This window comes from Electrophorus electricus, chromosome 16, assembly GCF_041902795.1.
Source record: "Electrophorus electricus isolate QZ-2024a chromosome 16, ASM4190279v1, whole genome shotgun sequence".
NCBI lineage: Eukaryota > Metazoa > Chordata > Actinopteri > Gymnotiformes > Gymnotidae > Electrophorus > Electrophorus electricus.
Window position 1 is genome coordinate 3,876,558 of NC_137512.1, and position 24,701 is coordinate 3,901,258.

General features: G+C 39.7%; 1 protein-coding gene across 3 annotated transcripts; it reads right to left on the reverse strand.

Annotated features, from left to right (window-relative positions):
* Positions 1-1,874: 1,874 nt before the first annotated feature.
* On the reverse strand, positions 1,875-20,953 carry LOC118242309 (uncharacterized). Of its 3 annotated transcripts, none has more exons than XM_081699047.1 (4): positions 20,002-20,953; positions 2,502-2,615; positions 2,359-2,411; positions 1,875-2,259 (listed from the first exon to the last, which is right to left on the reverse strand). In XM_081699047.1, exons 1-4 carry the CDS (start codon positions 20,015-20,017, stop codon positions 2,128-2,130), a joined length of 315 nt encoding a protein of 104 aa, XP_081555173.1. In that variant the 5' UTR covers positions 20,018-20,953; the 3' UTR covers positions 1,875-2,127. The 3 variants fall into 3 exon arrangements, with proteins under 3 accessions (XP_081555173.1, XP_081555172.1, XP_081555174.1); XM_081699046.1 differs by having other exon boundaries at positions 20,006-20,122; XM_081699048.1 differs by having other exon boundaries at positions 1,875-2,185; positions 20,006-20,121.
* Positions 20,954-24,701: the final 3,748 nt, after the last annotated feature.

A 24,701-nucleotide genomic window follows, 5' to 3' on the forward strand; every position in this document is an offset into this window, starting at 1 on the left:
AAACACATTTGTCAGGAGGAGAGTATGAGTGTGCTCATAATGTAAAATGTATATTACACAGACAAAATGATTTAGAGGGGAGAGTACAGGATGTATTTTTAAATTGCACATTGGTATTTTCTACTTTTATAACTTGGATGTTTCTATTTTTATTGTTTGGAATAGCTTTTCTTTGTGTAATGTATGTCAGTAATATTGATGAATGAAATGATTTATTATTATATTGATAATATGTGTGGAAGGTGTATTTAAGTTTTCAGGCAGCACTATGTGAGGCTGAATCAGGCCATAGAAGTCAGTGGTTTGAGTTGAGCACCTCTGGTTAAATATAATCCAACCAGCACATCTACACCACCCTATTTCATGTGAGAGATCATTATCTGCACTGTTTCCTATAGAGTAGCAAGAATAACCAACAGGAAATCAGGCCCCAGTCATAGTTACGATGTAGTTCATCATTGTTTTTCTTTAATAGTTTCTTTTAATTTGCCCAGAGGTTGTGAATGGTGTACATCTCGTAAAGCACAATAGTCTCAGTGCTACTAGAAAAAGTTACACATGCCTTGATACCTCATATTTGAAAGAGTCAGTAGTATAATTGGTGATTCATGGCAGTGATAGTTTATTAAAGGCAGGGCCTTTAGAGGAAACCAAAACTCACATCGATGTACACACTCCCAGCTTTGCTGTCTTCATAAAAAAAAAAAGATCACTCCAAATAAAATACAAATAAATTTGATCAACTCATATAACTTTTACTTAAATATTTTTAGACATCGAAATATCAATTTGACTGACATTGGTCTAAGCGTGTTTTTGGTTTTGGTTTGGTTTTATAATTGTTCTGGGTTTCAGAAAAGCCTACCACTATACATCCTCTTGTCGGTATCACACATCCATTTGGCTTGCAACCAATCAATTAGACAACTTGTGTTGTACCACCAAAGTACACTTGGGCTTGCATGCCAATAGAGATGGGGATTATCCACATATCAATGCATGTGTAAACACAAGATGTTGTGTGTAGATTTGCTTGTTTGTTGGTGAACTGAGCCATGCACAGACAGACTGTTTCTCTTTCACAGAGCAGATGGGAGAGTGTGGTGTGTTTGGCCAGGACCTGATTTTGTAGGATGAATTACAAATGTCTTCATCTCAGGACTTTGTGGGTTTGTGAATAATGAAAGTCTTGTAGAGAAAGGCTGATTTATCATTGAACTGCATTTGCTGGTCTTGTGATGTATAGTACTTTGTGTGTGTGTGTGTGTGTGTGTGTGTGTTTGTGTGTGTGTCATTGTTAACCCTTCTGGCCACCATGGTTTGCCTCCACAGAATACTAGTGCACAGATACATCATTTTCACCTGTTTCCCATCACCAGCTATCAGTCTCCCTAGTTAAAGCACCAGTTATGCTACATATGTGAAAAGTATTTCCTACTCAGACGCTTGCATTACTAAGCCATTTCATTGCTCTGTAATCTTTTCAGCATACTGTTCCTTCACTATATTTTTGTCTCAGATTCCTGCCAAGCTCCTTTTGCACTTTTGATGTTTTTTGCTCTCTGCCTTGTGCAGTTTATGAACATGCTCTAGCCCTTTTGATCTTCCTTTTTTATTAATGTATTATCTGTATATTCTTCTCATGGTCTTGAGTCTCACTCCTTACAGTGTCTGAACTGATTAATTGAATTAACAGTGTGTCTTTACTTTGTTACTTTTTTTATGGCAGATTTTTCTTTTAATATATTTTCATTTTTGACTCCTTCTATTTTATCTTGGAATTTTAGATTTTAGGTTTTACATTGTTTGAAAAAAGACAGGCCAGTATAGCATCAAAAGAAGCTGGAATTAAACGGAAAGTGAATTAAACGTCTTTATTAACAAATATTTACATTTATAACCATGTCAGCATGTGGGGTGTACAGTAAACTAGTGCTACAGTCCTACAGCACAGGGGGAAAAGAAACTCAGAATAAACACTCCATATTGAAAAGCTAAATAAAAGTGTATGAGAAAGTAGTACTACTATACACACACTCTGGACTATACTTCCACACAATATAATCTATTTTCTTTTATGTGCTGAACTGAACACTAAAGTATCTTATACTCAAACAGGCCAGAATCTCACATGGGTGTACTCATTTTCTTGATGTCCTGTTTTCTGCATCTTGTCCTCAGAGACCTGTAATGCAACATAACAGAACTCTTTAGTACTGGGATCCTTTTCACACAGACAAGGGAAGTTGTGTTGCAGCCCTGTAGGTAACAAAGAAAAAAAAAATGCAACTCAACTGGGTGAATCTGGTTCAATTAAAACTGATCCAGGTACAGTTTAACAAGCATATAGTAACATACCTGGCCTTGTGGTCTCTCTCCCTCTTTGATGTCGTCTGATTGAGATGTTTTGCCTTGAAATTCATGAAAAAGGAAACAGATGTGAGATATTCAACCAAGTGATAATAAATCACTGACAGTTTTGTTGACCTGAATTAACTCACATTTGCAGCTCTTCCTTGTCCAGCTGCTGGAGCACATAGTGAGATTCCAGATTACATACACAGCCAGTGCCAGACCCATGCTAATGACCAGCACACCATGGTGGTAGTGAATATCTACAGCATGGAACAGACATGCATAATAAAGATAGTGTTGTACAAAAGTAGATGAAGTTTTAAAGGAAAAACTAAAGACAAAATAATCTACCATAGATTGTGTGACTGGGGAGGGGAGATGCGATCAGGGTGTGAGTGTGAGACTCTCAGAACAGCACATGTACAAGGCTCAAGTTAACTGTTGCTTGGGGATCTGACTCTAATGCTGAACTTTGATACACTGTGTATAACTCTTAATATTCTGCTAAATATTACACAAATATAACAAAGTTTATAACCAACACTTTACAATCTTAGTTTATTTTAGTGTCCTTTACATGGTTAAACTAGATTTTTTCTGGATACGGCAATTCCTTCATAAAATATGTGTGCCCATCATATAGAACCTTGAAGGGGAGGATCCTACAATAATTTTTTATTTAAAGCAAAGAGACACAGAGAAACTTGCTTGGGCTGTTTTTGGGGGATCCAATCCTCTTCATCTATTATCAATCTTTGTTTGTTTAACTTTCATTGTCCTGGTCAATAAAATACAGTGTCTGCACATTTTTTGCACATATCCTACTTGCTGAGGCTCCTGATTCAGTCTTTGCTTGTACAACATGCAAGGTGTGTTATCAAGTTTTGCTGTAAATGTGCAGTTAAGAGTGATATTTTCTCCAGGTTGCATCAGGACTGCTTGATTAGCAAGGTTTGTAGTTTGAACAGGACCTATAAAATGAAACAGAGTCAGACCAATAAGGAAAAATTTGGGAAAAATATGTAATCCAATAAATATTGAATATTAATCCAACAACAAAGTACAGTAACACATGTAATTATGAGCACTAGTAAAGATTTGGAACTGTACATGTCTTGCAGCTCAAAAATATAAGTATCCAGACTGGTACCATCATTGTACCATAACACGAGGAGAAGGTTTGAAAGAAGCAACTAACAAACTAACTAAACTTCATCAATTTTCAGGTCTCCTGACCAAAAATCTCATTAGCTGGCAAAATTCACATGGTCCTGTTGTCTCACAGCCTTGTTAGGCCACTATCAGAACCTGATCTCTTATAAAACATGTTTACGCCAAACATCCATGTACTTTATATTATATACTTATGTGACTTTGAATTTCAAACATGTTATAAACAGGCATCTGTAGTGTTAGGAGTCTTGCCCATGGACTCATATTGATACAGCATAGAGCACTTGACTCAATGAGGTTTGAACCCCAGTCACCAACAAAAAAGTTAATGTTACCTACAACACTATACCACAAAAGGCAGAGTAAAAAAGAATATGAAAATCTTGCTTTCAGTCTTGTTTGAAAAATTGCTCAAAAGGTTTATTATTATTCAGTTTTCTTTCTTTCTACAGCTCAGATTGTTAATGGTAGTGTTAGAGTGGACTTTTTTTTTAATAGCAAGTAGCAGAGTCACTCAAAAACCAAACCATGCCAGATGGTATGTGATTGGCTAATGCTGTAACACAGTGGGGTTCACTATTTTATGGAACACTATTCAAAAGTGTATGACAACAGCTGGAGTAGCTAAAAAAAGTTTTATTGTGTATTGTGTTGTCTCATATTTAATTTTAGAGTATAAAAACAAAACAAGAGTAATATTCTGGGATTATGAACTGTGGAAGTCTTTGTTAGATCTATTTTGTTGATCCCATCTGTAACTCCACAATATCTTTGTGGAATTTTGTTTTAGAATCTGTAAACTAGCGACAGCTGTGAATGAATTATCAGAAGTAGCTGAAAGGACTAATCAGTGGTTGTGGATGAGGAGAGTGCGGGTTAGTTGGGGAAATAAATAAAGGTGGAATGGCTGAGGTGTTCAATGTTTCAGGTACATGGAGGACTGCACAGATGAGTGGGATGTTGTGTCATGTCCTTGTTAACATTGTAGATCCAAATGAGCATGCAATAACAGTGCCAGTGAGGCTGGATATGGCCTTAGTTCCCAGAGAGACCAGTATGGATCTGCTGTGTTGGGGAATGCTTGGTGGTGTAATACATAAAATTATTATGGACCTGACAACACTGAGTATGCAGTAACCATGACAGCAGGGAAGGGTATGATCACAGGAGAGCCCAAAATCTCCACACTGCATTTGCACACAGGAAGTTTATTATCAGACACTATCAGTCTAAACTTGTGGGTTTTTTCCTATGTCTACATTCACAGTGACCACAAAGTCTAAAACTGTGTTCTTACAATGTTCTCTCAGATAGCAGCTAAAGAGTAAATTAAAGTACAGAGGTTGGCACTGTATTTGAGACAAAGTGATCTGAGTACGGTAGGATGACCTTATAAAATAAGGTCTATTCCTGCACTGTCAGGCTCTGTTTGGTTTAACTCTGCATGTCCTGGCCAACAGAATACAGTGTCATAGTTTAGGATCATTTTTATTCTCCATAGTAATAAAGATAAACACAAATGCACAAGGCTGGTTAATGGCAAACCAAAAAATACAAATATGCTGGCAATAAGACTCACAGCACAGATACGGTAAAGGGCAGAATACTTCAGTCGACATCATCTTAGGTTCTGTCAACAAGCAATGCACATCCAAAATGTTCTATTTTTATGGAACATCTATGTGCACTTCTGTGTCTGTGTGTGTGTGTGTGTGTCCACATGCTTTTCATTTTCATAAAGCATTTCACACTACATCTGGTGTCTGCTTGGTGACAGAATTCAGTATTTTTAACAAGGAGTATAGTCATGGATGTCTTCATCTTCATCTTGTTTATGACCATAGAACATATACAACACTTGTGAGACACTACACTTACCTCTAAACCTTAAATAAGTGACCATTTGGCTGTTCAGACTCATGTGTAGCCTCAACTATTCTAAGGCTGGACCCCTTAACAACGAGATGAATAAATAATCGTGATCATCCATGGTCTCTAAGCGCCAGAATGCATTCCACCTCAAGTTCAAGTTTGGTTTATTTGTCACATACATAGTCATACACAGTATAACTCGCAGTGAAATGGTTTGAGAGTGTTCTGTCCAAATTGAGGGGAAAAAAAACAGGGGTGTATAGGGAAATGAATATCTATATATATATATATATATATATATATATATATATATATATATATATATATATCTATATCTATCTATATATATATATATATATATATATATATATATATATACAAAATATATTAAAAATGTATGTACAATATATGTATAATATGTTTATATACACAATGTACAATGTATATATGGATATGTGTAAATGTATGTACACAATGTACACAATGTACAGTTCCAGCTTACAGTTGACATATTTACAGTTACATCGTGGTGGTCCCCACAGTTTATCAGTTTCCCTGATTCAGGGCCCGAATGGCCTGTGGGAAGTGACCTCAACAGAGAGAAGAGCCTATTGTTGAGATGGGTGGAGTCCTTCACAATCCTCCTGGCCTTGGTCTGGCACCACTTGTAATAGATGCTCTGCAGGTCAGGAAGTTCCGTATGAGTGATGTGTTCTGCTGAACGTACCACCCTTTGGAGTGCTTGTCTGTCCTGCTTGGTGCTGTTCCCAAACCAGACTGTGATGTTCCCCGTGAGGATACTCTCAATAGTGCAGGTGTAGAAGTTCCGCAGTACCTTGGAGGGCAGTCTGAAGTCACTTAGGCATCTGAGGTGGTAAAGACACTGACGAGCCTTCTTTGCCAGGGAGTTGGTGTGGTGGAACCAGGATAGGTCCTGCGAGATGTGAACACCAAGGTACCTGAAACTATCTACTCTCTCCACTGTGGTTCCACTGATCCTCACAGGTTGGTAGTGCCGCTCCTGCTTCTTGCTGCAATCTACGATCAACTCCTTTGTCTTGCTGATGTTTAGGAGGAGATTATTTTCCTGGCACCAGTTTTCCAGGTGTTTAATCTCCTCCAGGTAGGCCCTATCTTCATTGTCCGAGATCAGGCCCATGAAGACAGTATCGTCAGTAAACTTGACAATGATGGTGGAACTGGAAGTGGCTGTGCAGTCATAGGTGTACAGTGAGTAGAGCAGGGGGCTTAGGACACAACCCTGAGGAGCGCCAGTGCTGAGGGTGAGGGTAGATGAGACACAGTTGCCCACCCGTACTGATTGTGGTCTGTCTGTTAGGAAGTTGGAGATCCAGTCGCACAGGGATGTATGCAGTCCTAGATCTTCCAACTTAGTAGTGAGTAGGGAGGGGACGATAGTGTTAAATGCTGAACTGTAGTCTACAAACAGCATTTTAACATAATTACCCCTCCCTTTGTCCAGGTCTGTCAGTGTGGTGTGGAGCAGATGTGCAGTTGCATCGTCAGTGGAGCAGTTATGGCGGTATGCAAACTGCAGTGGGTCCATGGAGACTGGCAGTGAAGATGTGATGAACTCTCTGACTAGCTTCTCAAAGCACTTCATCATGACTGATGTGAGGGCAACAGGGCGGTAGTCATTGAGGCCGGAGGGTCGAGGTTTCTTCGGGACGGGGATGATGGTGGAACGCTTGAAGCTGGATGGGGCAATACTGAGCATCAGGGAGAGATTGAAGATGTTGGTGAATACCGGGGCTAGCTGGTCTATGCAGGCTTTGAGGCTGCTAGATGTAGCCTCGAAGCGAGCAAAGAATGTGTTCAGCTCGTTTGCCAGAGACTCATCCGCACTCATCAGTCCGGAGGGTGGGCTCCTCTAGTCTGTGATCATCTGTAGTCCCTGCCACAGGGATCTAGAGCCACTCTGCTGGAAATTTGTCTCTAGTTTCCTCCCATAGCGCCGCTTCACCTCCCTCACCGCCCTGCGCACTCTGTATGCCACAGACTTGAGTTCAAAGCCTCGCAGATAAAAGGCCAACCAGGGCTTCTGGTTCGGAAACTTCTTGATGGTGGCTCTTGGAATCGTGTCGTCCACCAGTTTCCCAATAAACCCCACTACTGCCTCCGTAAACTCACTGCACCGGAATATGTCCCAGTCTGCGTCATCCAGAGCGTCCTGCAGAGCATCCACCAATTGGTCGGTCCAGCGCGTGACCTCTCTCTGAACCGGAGCTTCCCATTTCAGCCTTTGTTTATATTTTGTTAGGAGGAAGATGGTGGCGTGGTCCGACTTACCAAATGGTGGATGAGCTAGTGCCTTGTAGCTGTCCTTGTATGGGGTATAGCAGTTGTCGAGTGTCCTATTTCCCCTAATGGGGAAGGTTATGTGCTGGTAAAGGTTGGGTACTACATGCATGAGGTTAGCGTTGTTGAAATCCCCAACCACGAATAAGTGCAGCATCCTGGTGTTGTGCCTGAAACTGTGTGAGAGCCTCATGAAGTTCCCACAGTGCAGTGTCCATGTTGGCCTGAGGTGGGATGTACACGGTGTTGATGATGACCAAAGTGAACTCCCAAGGAAGGTAGAAAGGGTGAAACTTGAGGGCGAGCAGCTCCAGGTTGGGTGAGCAGGAGCGGACGAGAGTAACAACATTGGCATTGTTGCACCAGCTGTTGTTTACCATCACACACACTCCACCACCTCTCGACTTCCCCGAATATGCTGTCCTGTCCATACGGTGAACCGAGAAGAACTCGGCTGGCTGGATGGCATGGTTTGGTACCACTGGGTTCAGCCACGACTCGGTGGAGCAGAGGAGGTTGCAGTCCCGAATGTCCCTCTGGAACTTTATTCTGGCCCGGAGGTCGTCGAGCTTGTTGTCCAAAGACTGGACATTGGCTAGCAGGATGCTAGGTAAGGGAGCTTGGTGTGCCCAAGCCCTCAGCCTGTTCCTGATGCCGGCTCGCTTCCCTCGAGGCCTTTTCCTCACGTCGCGTCCTTTGTTCTCCCTCAGGATCTTCGTTGGCCATCTTGGGTCCAGGGTTAGAGACGGCTTGAGGTGAGTGCTATGTAGATTAAGAGAAATAAGTGCATCTCTGCTGTATGAGAGACGTGTTGTGGTGTAAGAAGGGCTGCGGAGAAATCAGGGGTAGCGGGAAGAGCGAAAAGAGCGAAGAAGATGGCGAAAAGAGCGAAAAAAGTGCCAGGTGTGGACGGAGCAGTCGTGACGGCAGCCGACCTCACCGGTGCCATCTTCTGTTGAAGATGAACTTAATGAACTCACATACTGACCTCCCATCCATAATAAGGTCACCACTAAATTTTTGAATATGGCTCTCTCTATACAAATACAAATTTCAGCTCTGACTTAAATTGACAATCACTGTCATATTATGATTTTCTACTCAGCTCCTGTATGTATTTGCAAATCACACACTGAACCTTTAACCCGACCACCTGCACCATCTAGAGCATCACTCTCATCACCTGATCCTTGAGACATTGCGTAAGGTTTTCAGTCTAAAGTTACATTTCTTTAAGCCCTTAAGCAATCCCACAGTCATTCAATAACAAGTTAGAAGGGTATCCTGGTTATTCTGGAGGCATTTTCTTGGTTGATGGAGAGATTATTAGAAGATTCAGATATACAGATGGCACCCAGTATGAAGAAACTAAAGGTGCACAAGATCTCTGACTTGTAATTAGAACACAAACTGTCTGCTCTGATGTCTGTGGACTCTGTTTGTCCTTCATGAAATATGAAATATTGATCTTCACCACTTCTGTATTTTCATATCGTAACATTGAGCTGTAAGGAGGTGGACGCATGTGCAGAGAAGAGCAAGATTTATTAGGGGCAAATCCAAAATCAGAGTCATTGTAGCAGTCCAGGGTCATAGAGCCAACACGGAGAGCATATGGATGCATGAGTAAAAGAAAAACACAATGAACAACTAAGACCAAGGCCACAAGGCAGGGTTTAAATAGATGAACTAAACGATGGACAGGTGTGGAAAATCAAATGAGGGGTGGAGAAAATGAAACTATGGCATGGAACTAAAATACATAAGACAGGGAAAACACAGAACAAGGTAGCTGGGAGGGACTAATTGTGACAGTACCCCACTCCAAAGCATGCAACACCGGGGCGCGCACAAACAGGAACCACCAAAACCCCCCCCAAAAAATAACAGGACTAGGACAAGACACCAACAGGACCAACAGGAACAGAACGGGCAAGACATGGAGCAGGGACAGGACTAGACAAGACACAGGAGCAGAAACAGGAGCCAAACAAGGGGCACAATGAGGAACATGCACTGGAACAGAAGCAGACACAGGAACAGAAACAGAAACCGGGGCAAAAGGAGAAGACCGAACAGGCCAAGTACCAGGAGCAGAGGCGTGGATAGACACAGGAACTGAAGGAACAGGAGTGACTGGAAAAGATGTGGAAGCAGGAGCAGGAACACAATACACAATAGAAACAGGCTGCGGATGACAAAAGTGCCAGGAAGAGGATGAGGATTGCACAAACGTAAAACGGACCAGGCCAGGGACAGAGGGACAGGAACAAAAAGATGGGGGCACCAGAACGGACGCACTCATGGGCACAGGGACAGAAACAAAAGGAGACACAGGAAAGGGCACAGGGACAGACAACACAATAGGAGCAAAAACAAAACCAAGCAATAGAGAAGGCAAAAACAACGGGGTAGTAGGAGCAGGCAGCAACCGAGACACAGGCCTAGGTGGGACAGGCAGGGAACATGAAGCCTTCAAGCCAGGAGGCAGGTCTGAGGACACAGAAGAGACTGTAGAAGTGGCAGGGGCAGCCTTTTGGGGCACAGGAGAGCTTCCAGGAGCAACCACTGGGACAAGTCTAGCACGAGGCATGGGCACAGGCCTGGCATGAGGCATGGGGGCTCGTGGAGTGGCTGCTTCCACTCCAGGATCAGGAACTGGCGGGTCCTGGGGTGTGGCTGCGGCGTTCAGTGGCGGCAAGTCCGGGGGCTGGCTACAGAAACAGACCTGGTAACAGAACGGGTGGTGTCTCTCATGCCGGGAACAGGAACTGGATCAGGACGGGCGGCGCCTCTCACACCAGGAATAGGACCAGGATCAGGAACAGGATTTAGTGACCATGGAGGAATACCTAGACATAGAACACTCTCGGCAGCTCCCAAGGCTCATGCGAGCGATAGGGAGCTCACAGTTGCGCTTTAGTGCACACCGAGTGCCTAGCCATGAATTGTCTGTGCATTCACTCTGTCTACTCACGTCTTGTGCTGCAGGCCACTCCCCCCTGCAGTGTTGGTCAAGACGGGTAGACTCTTGATGCTTACCTGGGATATCATCATCAAAATAAACGCGACCCTGCTTTTTCCAGGAATGACAAGATGCCTGTGTACCCGCAGCACCAGGGGATTTGCTGTCTCTGGTCTGGTGGCGCTGAGACGTAACAAACTCGGACTGCGTAGAAACAGCCAGAGTTTCGTTCCAGCGGAACAACCACCTCCCAGAGTCTCTTGCTGCATCTTTGATTGGTTGTTCATTCTGTAACATTGAGCGGTAAGGAGGCGGACACGTGTGGAGAAGAGCAAGATTTATTAGGGGCAAACCCAAAGCCAGAGTCATTGTAGCAGTCCAGTGTCATAGAGCCAACACAGACAGTATGTGGATACATGAGTAAAACAAAAACACACGAAAGGAAATGGGAAGCAATCTATGTCAAAGACTAGGGAAAACCCATGGCTAAGAAACACGAAGGCTAGGATACATGGAGTACAAACTTACAGGTACACAGAGACAGGCTTTCAAAAACATTCACTAAACACCTAAACACCATGAAGTAAACAATGAACAGCCAAGACCAAGGGAACAAGGCAGGGTTTAAATACATGAACTAAATGAGGGATAGTTGTGGAAAATCATTACATGGAACTAAAATACACAAGACAGAGAAGACAGGACAACACAGAAGCTGGGAGGGACTAATCATGACACATATGATATTTTGATTTAACTAACCTAACTGGCAGACCCCACTCCTGGTACCAAAATGTGTAGACCAGTATACGTAGCCAACACAAAAAGAGAAATTAAAACCCTGATGAAAATTTGCACTAAATCAGTCTAACCGGAATTCGATCTTAGCTCAGTGCTATGAATATGAGAAAGTACAACACAAAGGTAGTAGGTATTAGTGTATGTGGCTGCAGCCACTAGGTACAAATTACTATTCCCTCATGTGGTACAAAGTTCTCCTATAGCCATTTTTACTGTAAGCATTTAGACACAAACTTCTCATAAAATAACATTTTTGAACCCATCTTACATTATAGCTGTCAGTCTCAATACAATTCACCAGCACTATCAACTCAGCCACATTGTGTGAAAATTTCCAATGAGACAGCTGTAGAAGCCAATGTAATCTGGTGTAAATGTAACATCATCTAGACCTAAAACATGAGTAATATGTATCCATATATGCTTATGTGGATCTACTGATGAAAATGTCAAGATAAGTCAAGAGAGTAAAAACAATTTGTCAGCTGCTGCTGCAAAATGTCCAACCCATTTCTCTCCCATGCTTGCACTTCCTATTTGGATTCAGTGCACATTCATGACTACCACTGCATGCCGGTTGGGTGTCTGGGGGAGTGTACAATGTAAATGTAAATGTACAGTGTAAATGTACTGCATAAATGTAGACCAGCTGCACAAGACGCTGTATCAGTGTACTATTTGTACTGACTACAATGTGCTGACACTGTGTGTTTTATTGACCAGGACAAAAACCCAACCTAACAGAGCCTGACAGTGCAGGAACAGTGCAGGTTGGATTCCTCAAAAACAGACCAGTCAAGCAAGTAGATTTTATTGTCTCTTTGCTTTAAAAAGTGATCACAGAAGCCTACACTTCAAGAGTTTTATCAATCAATTGCTTTTTAGTACAGATGCATATATATATTTGTGTCAGCTTGTGTTGTATTTGCGCTGTTGTTTTGTTTTCCGTAAAATCTCAGAGTGACACTAGTATCCTGTTCTGTATCTTGCCCTGTGCAGTCACATACGTTATGAATGATTATTTTGTCTGTAGTTTTTTCTTTAAAACCTCCTGTACTTTTGTACAACACTATCTTTCATTATGCATGTCTGTTCCATGCTGTAGACATTCACTACCACCATGGTGTGCTGGTCATTAGCATGGGTCTGGCACTGGCTGTGTCTGTAGTCTGGAATCTCACTGTTTGCTCCAGCAGCTGGACAAGGAAGAGCTGCAAATGTGAGTTAATTCAGGTCAACACAACTGTCAGTGATTTATTATCACTTGGTAGAATATCTGACATCTGTTTCCTTTTTCATGAATTTCAAGGCAAAACATCTCAATCAGACGACATCAAAGAGGGAGAGAGACCACAAGGCCAGGTATGTTACTATATGCTTGTTAAACTGTACCATTCTCTACAATACCTTCATTATTCACAAAACCACAAAGTCCTGAGATGAAGACATCTGTAATTCATCCTACAAAATCAGGACCTGGTCAGACACACGACACTCTCCCATCTGCTCTGTGAAAGAGAAACACTGTCTGTCTGTGCATGGCTCAGTTCACCAACAAACAGACAAATGTAAACACAACATCTTGTGTTTACACTTGCATGTATATGTGGATAATCCCCATCTCTATTGGCATGCATGACCAAGTGTACATTGGTGGTACAACACAAGTGCTTTGCTAATCTGGTTGGCTGCAAGATAACTGGATGTGTGATACTGACAACAGGATGTATAGTGGTAGGCTTTTTTGAAACCCAGAACAATTATAAAACCAAAAACACACTTAGAACAACATCAGTCAAATGGATATTTATATAACTAAAAATCTTTAAGTGCAAATTATACGTCGATGAAATTTGTTTTCCTTTTACCTGGGGGTAATTTTTTTTTTTTCTATGAAGACAGCAAAGCAGGGAGTGTGTACATCACTGTGAGTTTTTGTTTCCTCTAAAGACCCTGCCTTTAATAAACTGTCACTGCCATGAATCACTGAATCACCAATTACACCACTGACTCTTTCATATGAGGTATCAAGGCATGTGTAAATATGAGGTATCAAGGCATGTGTAACTTTTTCTGGCAGCACTGAGACTAAAATGTTATATTGTGCTTTACGGGATGTACACTATTCACAACCTCTGGGCAAATTAAAAGAAACTATTAAATAAAAACAATGTTGAACTACATCATAAATATGTGTATACTAATCATTGAATGTGAGCACCACTTCTAAATGTGATTGGGGCCTGATTTCCTGTTGGTTATTCTTGCTACTCTATAGGAAACAGAAGTGCAGATAATGATCTCTCACCCAAAAAAGGGTGGTGGAGGGGTGCTGGTTGGATTATATTTGACCAGAGGTGCTCAACTCTAACCACTGAGTTCTATCACCTTATTCAGCCTCACATAGTGCTGCCTGAAAAAAATTTCAGTATAATAATAAATAACTTATTATTTGCCAGTATGTGTTTTTGGCACTGGATTACTTAGTCTGTTACACAGTGTTAAAAACTGGTTCAACGTAACCAGTACTTCAGGTTCAATCTCCTCCAAGTTAACCTCTGCCCTCAGTCCTCTGTAGCCAGATTCAGGGTAGTCAAGAGACACTGACACCATGGTAGTGAATCAAGAGAGTTCCACTTTATTGAGGAAAGCACAAAGTATATACACTAGCTGGCCAAAAAAAAAAAAAGGTCACTAAGCAAATAGGTAAGAGCCTCCCATTGGATAATTACTGCATGAGTGATTATGTTTCATCTGGTAACAAGTTAGTTAACCCTAATTGATGCAGTGAGTAGCTTCTCATTTGTTAAACAACCAAGTCGAAAGACGCATCCTGTGGTCGTGGAAAAGATGTTAAGCTGTATCAGAAGGGTTAAATTATTGGCATGCATCAAGCAGAGAAAATATTTAAGGAGATTGCTGAAACTATTAAAATCGGGTTAAGAACTGTCCAACGCACTAATAAAAAGTGGAAAGACAGTGGGGAAACATCATCTTTGGGGAAGGAATGTGGTCAGAAAAAAAATCTTGAATGATCGTGATCGGTGATCACTTAAACATGTGGTGAAATCAAATCGTAGAAAAACAACAGTAGAACTCAGGGATATATTTAACCTATAAAATCCATCACTGGTCTCCCCAGCGACTAAAAGTCATACCCAGCCCTACTGACACTGTTAATGTGTGCTGACAGTTTCATATGGATGTTATGAACTACACCACCAAGCATCCCCCAACACAGCAGTTCCATGCTGGTCTCCACAGTGACTAAGGCCTTGTGCAGCCTCATTAATACATTTAATACATGTTCAGTGGCACTGGTTCCATTTGCATTATGCATTTCCCTGTCTAGCCTGTACTCTCCTCACCCACAACCACTGACTAGTCCTTTTAGCTACTTCTGATAAATCCGTCAAACCTACATTTAGTTTACAAATCCTAAAACCAAATTTCATAAGCAAAAATGTAGTGGACGAGGAGAGGGCAACTCACTGTCTCTGTGTTTGAGACTAGTAGTCGTATTCTAAATAAGGATCAGAATGACAGTAATGTTCACTAAACATTGTTCATTCACACAGTGACATGATACTGAAGATCTGAATTATGCTGCCATTCATTTCAATGAGAGGAAAACCACAAGAGGGCAGGTGAAGAGAGGACAGCCTGAAGACAGCATGTACTCTGAAGTGAAACGTTCAGCTCCTACTGACTATCATCTAGATTATTAGCTCTCTTCCCTTCTATAATCCTAAATGAAGTCTGGATAGATTATCTCTTTACTGGCACATTCAGTGTTTTAAAGGAGGTGCTGTGTAACTCTCTAATCTCTAAATCTTTATTCCCGGTTCATCTGCTTTTTTAAGGTATGTTGTGTTTCTGCTGGTTCATTCCTGCCTCAACAGTAAAGTGCCACATTTGTCTTAGAGAACCACTGTTCTCAAAACTGGGTGAATGATAAAGAATCTGCATACTGTTTTGATCTCTACCCATTGTGTTGTGTTTACTCAGTTAAGACTTTTGATTTTCTGACCTTTATATATTCTCTTCATTCTAGAAGTGTGCATTGTGCCTGTTGTTTTTGTTGCTTAGTGTCTGGTATTAAATATCAGATATGAGTATTAAAATATAATAATAATAAAATTAATAATGTTATATTATAAATCACCAATATTACATTTGATGTATTTTTATTACATTTTATTTAATACTATATGATTTCATTTCTTATAGTGGAACATCAATTTTATTTATTTCTGGTTCTTTTATTCCATCCTACTTTAGTTGTTTTATCGATTATCAATATCCTGCTATAAACTATGTGCTTTACAGAGTTTGTAAATCCATAAGTACCCAAACATTTTGCATGGACAAAATGTGATTCAAAGTAAACTGAATAATTAGGGTGTAAAGCTTAAGAGCCTAAAAAAGGAAGAATAACACTATTGAATATGGACGTGTAACCTTTGACTGTTATGTTTGTACTATGAAATTAACATGGCCAAGCTTTTAGGTTAAGGGCTTTTGTATTTGTAAATGTTAATTCAACATGTGTCATTTTCTAAATTACTGAATAATATGAGCACATGCACACACGTAAACACTCAGATACACTCTAACACCACATCATAAGAAACTGCAGTCTGATAGTTCGGAGGGTGAGAAACAAATAATATTTGATTTAAACACATTAAACATTTATTTTTGTAAGTACTGTGACATTGTGAAGCTGCGGCAAAACGTGAGTGATGAACTTTTAATGGCAGAATACAGATTTCAAAGAGAAAAATAGAGAAACAGAAACAAAAGCAGAGAAACAAGTTTTGCAAAGTCTCTGCACACACTAGGAACCTTCAATGCAAAGCACTGAACTCTGACCTTTGTGGGAGATAAACCTCTGAATTAATGTTTGACATTATGTTTAACCCTCTGACTTCTCTGAGCATTTCCTTTGTTTTTGTATATTTTCTTACATTCACTTTAAAGCTTTTTACTTGTAACATTATATACTTATGATTATATAACCTCTATCGACAACATTATGTAACGAGGGATGGTGGTGAGCGAGAGCAAACACGTGCGAAATGCTGGACCTTGGATGTTATGTGAAACGGAACTAACGAGGGAAGCCATAACGAGCATCACAAATAGAATAGAATAAGTAAATAAGTTTAATAACCAACAAACAAACAATAAATGAACAGAATGAAGGACAGACAGCAATAACGGGTTAACAAGGTGTGTGCGAGATTTATACAACTAAATAAATAAACACTAAAGAAAGACTAACGGAGAACAATAATGATCAGTACAACTAGAACATGCAGGGAGAATACCGGACAAGAAAAGAGATTAACAGGGAAGGCAGCGTAGACAGCAAACACAGAGTGAGAGTACAAATGAGATCTAAACACAAAGAAAGGCAGACACACACTTTTACCAAACAAAGCAAGACAAAGACAAACAAGGACTAACTTGCAACCATGAAAGACAATGACCGACAAACAAGAGACGCAAGGACGGGGTTTACATAGGAATGCAAATAAGGACAAACTAGGAACAGCTGGAGACAAAGGGGAGGAGACATGGAACCATAGAGACTGACATAAACCCGTAAGTGAACAGGTTGCCTGGGAAACGGGGAACACTGCGGGCTATGGACATGACATTGAAAAGGCAGATCCTACTGATTCAGAAAATGTTTTAACCATATTTCTAAGCTGTCCTATCACAAGGTTATTATTAAAAACATTGCAAAACCTTGAAGCCGACGATGCGATTTCAGCTACTAAACGTTTGCTCTTGGTCCACGCTCCTATCTTGGGCAGACTTTCTCACAAGTAAGATCTCATATTCGTATTCTTTTCGGTTTCATTTTAAATGTTGTGCTTTCAGAAATGAACCACTATAGCATATTTGATCTTCTTAATTTTAGCATGATATTTTTCTGTGTATGCCTTTTTGGAGCAATATCAAATTAAACAAAGTATAACATTATGGCAGTACTGCAATGTATATACTTTTATCTGCTTTACTCCTGGCTGATTTTCTTTTATATTCTGTTGGTCAGTTTGACTTCACCTAACAATCACTTAGTTTGGGATTGGAAAAAAAAGTTATTTAAATTGTGCCTTTGAATATCCCTTGAATAATGAAATAAAACATGCAAAAAAGCACTGACATATTTTCCTTCATTCTGGTTTAATGCTACTTTCACAACAAGGATTTTATGCATTAGAATATATATTTTAACAGTTTGCCAGAATTTCACACAGATATAACTGTACAGCATTAAGGCCTTAGCAAAGATCAAACTCATGACCCCTGGTTTACAAGAACAGTGCATTAACCATTGAGCTATGAAACCTATTTGAAATGATAAAAAGCAGGCTTTACAAATAATACCTGTAATCAAGCACATTTAAGCTCATGCAGACTAGTTATAGGTATCTAGGTCAATATGCAGTCGCAGTTGTGTGCGAAATCCACAGATGTACTCCTTGATCAAACTAAGTGTAAATACGGATGAAGCGTTAAGTCACGCCATGCCAGGGAACCCGCTCAAGCGACACTCCCACTGCTGCTCACACACACCACACCTGCCACGCTCCCAATCACAATTATTGATTATGTTGACTTGTACCTTGTTTGCTTTTCTCCCGTATTTAAGACCAAGGATATCAAATGGCTAGCCAACCTAAACAAATGTGCAAATGAGGAAAATATAAAGTAAGAGCTCGAGGGATGCCAAGGAGGGCAGAGGAAATGAATATGAGGATGAAAGTGAGCTACAAGAAGGAAGAGCTGTAAATAAAAAGGAAGGATGCCACCAGAGATGCTAACAGATTTTGGCAAAGTAGCTACTGACTTTGACACTGTAACATGCTTTTGTTTTTCTATTGTTCATATTGTTAACTAGTGAACTTTATACAGCAAGTTGGGAATGAAAAGGAAATGCCCTATAGTTGGAATTTTGTTTCCATTTTAATTTCTACTTTAAATAAAACTGCAATGACTTTGTTTGGACTATAGATGGTCAAATTTAGTCAATTTTGAAATGACTATTCTAGGCAAAGTTAAAAGATGCTTGCATTTCCTGTTTAATTGCCATTACATCTCCTAAGCATAAAAAAACGTAAGGAGTCTAATAACAAGATATGAAACATTAAAATAAACAGAACAGAAAAAAATCTGAATTGTATGAATTTTACTACAGCATTTTGGATACTACAGCATTTTATCTGAACTAAGGATTTAACACATACAAAATGTGATTGAAAAGGTGATTGTATTTTTATTATTTACCATGGCTCATCTCCTGATGTTTATAGTATCAAAAAGCTTGTACCTCAGCATTACATTATTTAGAGATTACACATTTTTACACATTTGTGTATTCTCTTTCATAACTCTTAGAGTCTGCTTTCCCACTATTCCTCAGCTCTGTCTGTCTTGTTAGTTTTGCTGAATAACAGAGGATTGGCATGTGCTTGTCCAATAGTTTAGTAATATATAATTTGTACAGAAATAATCATTAGATAATGATATAGAATATAAGTCCCTGGATAGGTGCATACTAATCCTCCTTGTTACAAAGAAGATTCATCAGCCACCAAATAAAACAACTATGCATATTTTCATCAAAACAAATAATATTAAACAAATGTTGTGACATACTTATGTAGCCCATGTAAAACAATTTTCACAGAATTGGTATGACTGTAAGACAACTCATCTATAGTAAACACCTTTGTAATGGACCTGAGATTATTCTTAATGTGAGTCATCCATGCAGTTTAGTTCAGTACTTTGTAGTGTGTCACATTTATGTTATCTGGTGCCAATTGCATGACACAATTTGTAGCTAACAGTTCTGCTATGACATGTCTTGGTCAGACTCATTTCTAAGCAAGATAGGAACCTTTTAGGATGATTGGTGTGGAACATCTATTGTCATCAGGAGTGGAATGTGTCTGGTTAGTCTCATCAGTCTTGGGTATTTAAGCCCAGTGTTTTGTCTTCCTGTTTGTCGGTTATTTTGCTCAGTCATGTTTAGATTGTTTTCACCAATACCTAATTATTCGTCACCCCTTGTTTTGCTGCTTGCCTAAGTCGTGTGTTACTTTGCCTGTGTGTTATTTCTATGTTGTTTACACTGCAATGATGATACCAGTCTGGATACTTGTATTTTTTTCTCAACAAGACATGTACAGTTCCAAATTCTTACCAGCATTTATAATTACATTTGTTACTGTTCTTTCTGATATTTGATTAATAATCAATATTTATTATTTATTTTGGATTCAATTTTGTCCACATTGTTTCCTTATTGATCTGGTTCGGTTTCATTTTATAGGTCCAGTTCATACTACAAAGCCTTTTAAACGAACAGTCCAGACTGAACCTGGGAAGAATATCTCTCGTTACTGCACATTTAAAGAAAACACTGATTTTGGTTCAAGCTCAGATGGTAACAGGAGCTTCAGCAAATAGGAAAAGTGTATAAAGATAAAACAGACCTACTTTCATTTCCATTCAACAACTCCAGATTCATAATGAAGTGTAAAGATGACAGAATCTCTCTGACTGTTCTAAATGCTACTGAAGAAGATGAAACATTGTACTTCTGTGGAGTGACAGATGGAACAAAGGTTAACTTCACCTCTGCTATGTCCACTCTGACAGATAATTAAACTACTACTTTCAAACTTCGTTACATTTAAACTGGAGTATAACTGAAGCACAAAACACATATAATCTTAATGTCAAAGCCACAGTTATTTTCTCAATTAGGGAATTAAAAATAAACAAATAAAATTATTTTTTAGTTTGTATAGTTTTTATATAGTAGACTTCAAAGTGTTGTAAGAAACACATTTTACAAAAGTACCTGCTAATTCTTTAGTAGTACACTTGGGTATTTTTATAAAACATGTGTTTTTTGCATGTGAGGAAAACCAAGATGACTTATGACCTGAGACTGTGTTTTATTGATGAGTGCATACAGAGTTAATCCCAATAAATCCTGACAGTGCAGGAACAGGATGTGATCCATCAAACACATCTTATTCAGGCAAGTATCTTTGTCTCTTTGCTTTAAATAAAATGATTATCACAGAAGCCTCCCCTTTAATATTATAGCTACACGCATTTTAAAGAGTTGCCTTTTCCAGAACAAAAAAAAAACAAAACAAAACAAAAAAACCTAGTTTAACCATATAAATGACAGTAAAATAAACTAAGAGCTTGGAATATTTGTTTTATATTTATCAGGATATCAAGGATTATACACATCAGTGCATCAACATTCAGAATTAGAAACAGATTCCCAAGCAACACTGGACTCAAGCTTTATTTTGCCTAGTACCACACACAGAGACACACACACAAACACACACACACACACACACACACACACACACACACACACACACACACACACACACACATACATATATGTATGTATATGTGATATATGTTGTTTTGAGGATCAAAACATTTACAGTACAAGGATGAACTTTTTTATGTGCAAACTTTCTGATGTGTAGGCAGAGTAAAGTAAAGCTTTGTTCATTTTCACTTTAATTTGTATATTAAATTATTTTATAAAGATTGTTCTACAGAAAAGCATGTGGGTCCTGTAGTGATCTGTCTTGGAGCAGTGCTGGGAGTGTGTGTGGCTGTTATCATTGCTCAAGCTATAATCATATGTAAGATGAAAAACTCTGAGCATGGCAATGGTAAGTGTTCATAAAGGGCAGGGGGCACTTATTCTAATTCATGACTTTATACAATTTTTTTTTATATTTAGGATATATTGAAAATATTGATCTGCAATAAACTTGGCATACAAGTAATATTCCCTGATCCAATTAAAATCAATGCTGTATTTTCCCCAACCATAGTGAGACCTCAAAAAGGAAGTGTGATGTAGAAAACCACCAATCAGGTAGAACTTGTGCAGTTGCACTTTCATGCCATCATTAGGAAAACTTCTTTCTCCAGATTTACGGTCTTCATCTTGGATGTGTGATGCATCAGCTGACATTAAAACTCATACTTAAATATAGAAATATTTATGATGTTTAGCATCATAGCTATGACAGCACCCCTACCTTCTTAAAATATGCTTTGTTACAGACATAGCCAGTGATGTAAAGAGCAGAGGATGAACTGCTGTAATGTTTGTCTAATCATAGTCTAATCAACAATGATAAGCTCTGTGACTCTTAAAAAGCTATTTACTGCCTTTTATATATTTTAATCTATGACATATTTTACTCAAAATGTTTCTGGCCCTACTTAGCTCAGCTAGTCTGAAGTCCGCCTCACCATTACATTGAGCTTGCCCAGGAACTTCTGCAATATCCGGAAGGTGAATGGAGCTCCCCGATCTGAAACATTTTCTTCTGTCAGCCTGAACTGTCAAAAGGTGTGGTGGAAGAGCTGCTTACCTGTTTTGAGTGCAGTGGGAAGTGCCAGGAGTGGAAAGAACTGGACCGTCTTTGACAAGGGATTGATGGTAACAAGGACCACCATATTGCCCTCAGAGACCAGGAGATCTGTGACAAAACCAACTACCAGGTGAGACCACATGTGATGTGGTGTGAGAAGGGGTTGCAGTTTACCGAGGTGTTTTGCTGCACTGTACATTCAGCACAAAATGTCCCTGTGTATTGCTGGACACTAGTATAGTGCTGTCAGATGTTTGTGTACCTTGGAAGTTCTAAGCCAAGGGAGCTGTGTACCCAGGTGATGAATGCTCTGCAATTTCACAGACAGATGTAGAGCTGGTGCAGAGGGCAGAAAAGCTGATGGTTAGCTGCAGAGATTTTACAGTTTAGGTGCCAGCTGACAGCCCCAGTGAAACAGAAAGGAGGAAGGACTGACTCTTGGTTGGTAGGACATGCTTAGGCACTGGACTGCCAGGAGAGTTTGTCCACCTTCACATCCTTCAATCCCAGTCTGTAGGTCACCTGAAACACAAACCGGGAAGAGAAACTGGACCATCGAGCCTGCCGGAAGTTCAGCGTCTTGGTGGTTTGGAGGTCCTCCAGGTTTTTGTGGTCCCTGATCACTGTGAAGGGGTGCCATGCTCCTTCTAGCCAGTGTGACTTCATCCAGGAGCTGAAGGATTTTTTTCCAGGCAGGAGATCTGCTTTTTGGGTACTGATATGTTTACAGAGGTCTTAAATCATGCAGACTTGGTCAGAGACTGGTTGCAGAGGGTTACTGGAGAAGTACAAATGGTATTTCCAAAAATCCACAACAGACTGTTAACATATTACAATCAATGAGAGTTAAATTAAATAGACAAGAACATGTCTTACTAATGGAGAAACTTGCTTTGTTTTATGGAATTACTAGAGAATGAGTATAGTGCTCAAACAATATAATCTATCTATCTATCTATCTATCTATCTATCTATCTATCTATCTATCTATCTATGCACTAGCGATATGATCGAGAGTGATTCACTAAATACTAATGAGGGAGGGATTCCAACAAAGCTATACTAGCACTCTGCAGCCAGTTCATTAAGTTAAATTAAGTTTCCTTTGAAGTGTGCCAGGCTAGAGCAGCAGTCCCAACAGTATCCTGTATGTTACTTTGTGCTAATATTGTGGGGTAAGCGTTTAGCTACTCAGACAAGGGCTCAGACATAACTAGAATTGCATGGATTTCTTTTCAAAGAACTGCTTGTTTGAACAGATACATGAGGATTGTGTTCCTTCTTAAAGCACAGGTTAATATTTTTTCCCAAATCTGGGGTTATGATTGGGGTCTCTGTTTTTGCAGATAGGGGAACCTCTGTCATCATAGAACTATTTATCCATTCCATGGATACATATGGTCTATAGTCTAGCCAGTTCTGAAAACGATCATTGTTCATATATAGAAAAGTTACCTGGTCTCAGAAGGGATTGTCAATTAGATATAACAGAAAATAATGCATTGTGAAGAAATTGTTTTGAGAATTTATAGAAGAGATAAATTATTTTTAATGGCATCAGGGCTACATAAAATTGCTACTTGATCTCAGCGTGGCATTTTGCTCCATATATTACCACATATGAGTTCACAGAATAAAAAATCTTGTTGGGATTATCGTAGTAGCACAGTCCTGGTTCAGGTCCTATTCGAATGAAAAGAGAATTCCCCACTAATACAAAGGTAAAATTTCGTATACTACAAGGCTCTGTTCTTAGACCACTGCTCTTTGTATTTTATATGCTACCAGTCGGCATGGCCATTCACATATAAGGAATTGCCTTTCATTGCTATGCTGATTATACTCAGTTGCACATTTCAGTTGCTAAAAAACTGGCTCTTACTTAGCTCAGACAAAACAATAGTACTCCTACTCAGTCCAAAGGCTACCACAAAATAGCTTAACATGTTTATTACTGATGACCTTTCACTCAATCTTACAGCTGTAGTGTAGCTGTAATCACTTCAAAGCTATACTGTAGCAGTAAAAACCTCGTGGTAATCTTTTGCTCTGATCCTTCTTTTCGAGTTCATGTAGATGTCACTGCAACTGCCTAATTTGAAATTTTGCAAAACTGAGAAATATAATTTTGATAAATGAAAACCTAGACTTGAGCTACTTCAAATTGTTACCGTCTGGATAACTGTTTATATGTTAATATTGTTATTAACATAGAAAGCTCAAAGTGATCTTACCCCTAAGAACCTAAGTGACCTCTGGGTTCAATATGACCACCACAAATGCTATGCAGGCAATGTAGCAGTACCTAGAGTTATGAAAACTACTGCATGGAGCAGAGACTTTTCCTACCAAGCCCCGCAGCTTCGGATTAACCTCCGGTTACATGTGCAAGACTCAGACATACTCTCAATCTTCAAATGCAGGCTAAAAACCTACCTGTTTAGTCAGGCCTTTGGTTAGATAAATACATTCCTAGTGCATTTGTAATAGGTCTATGCACACTTAGCAATTATTTACCAGTCTATTTTGTCACCATGCCAAAGGCTGTTAGATTAGATGCTGGTGGAAGTCTGAGCATGTCTGATCGCTTCATCCCTCCAGATGATTGCAACCTAGGCACCTTGTTGTTGGTGCCAAGACATATCCTAGCTGGAAATGTGATATCTATATGTATTACATGGGCACTAGCACACCGACTATGTATAATTAATATATTAAGCCTATCTGCTGAGTTGTATGTCTGCCCCTGCCGCCTGATTGGACAC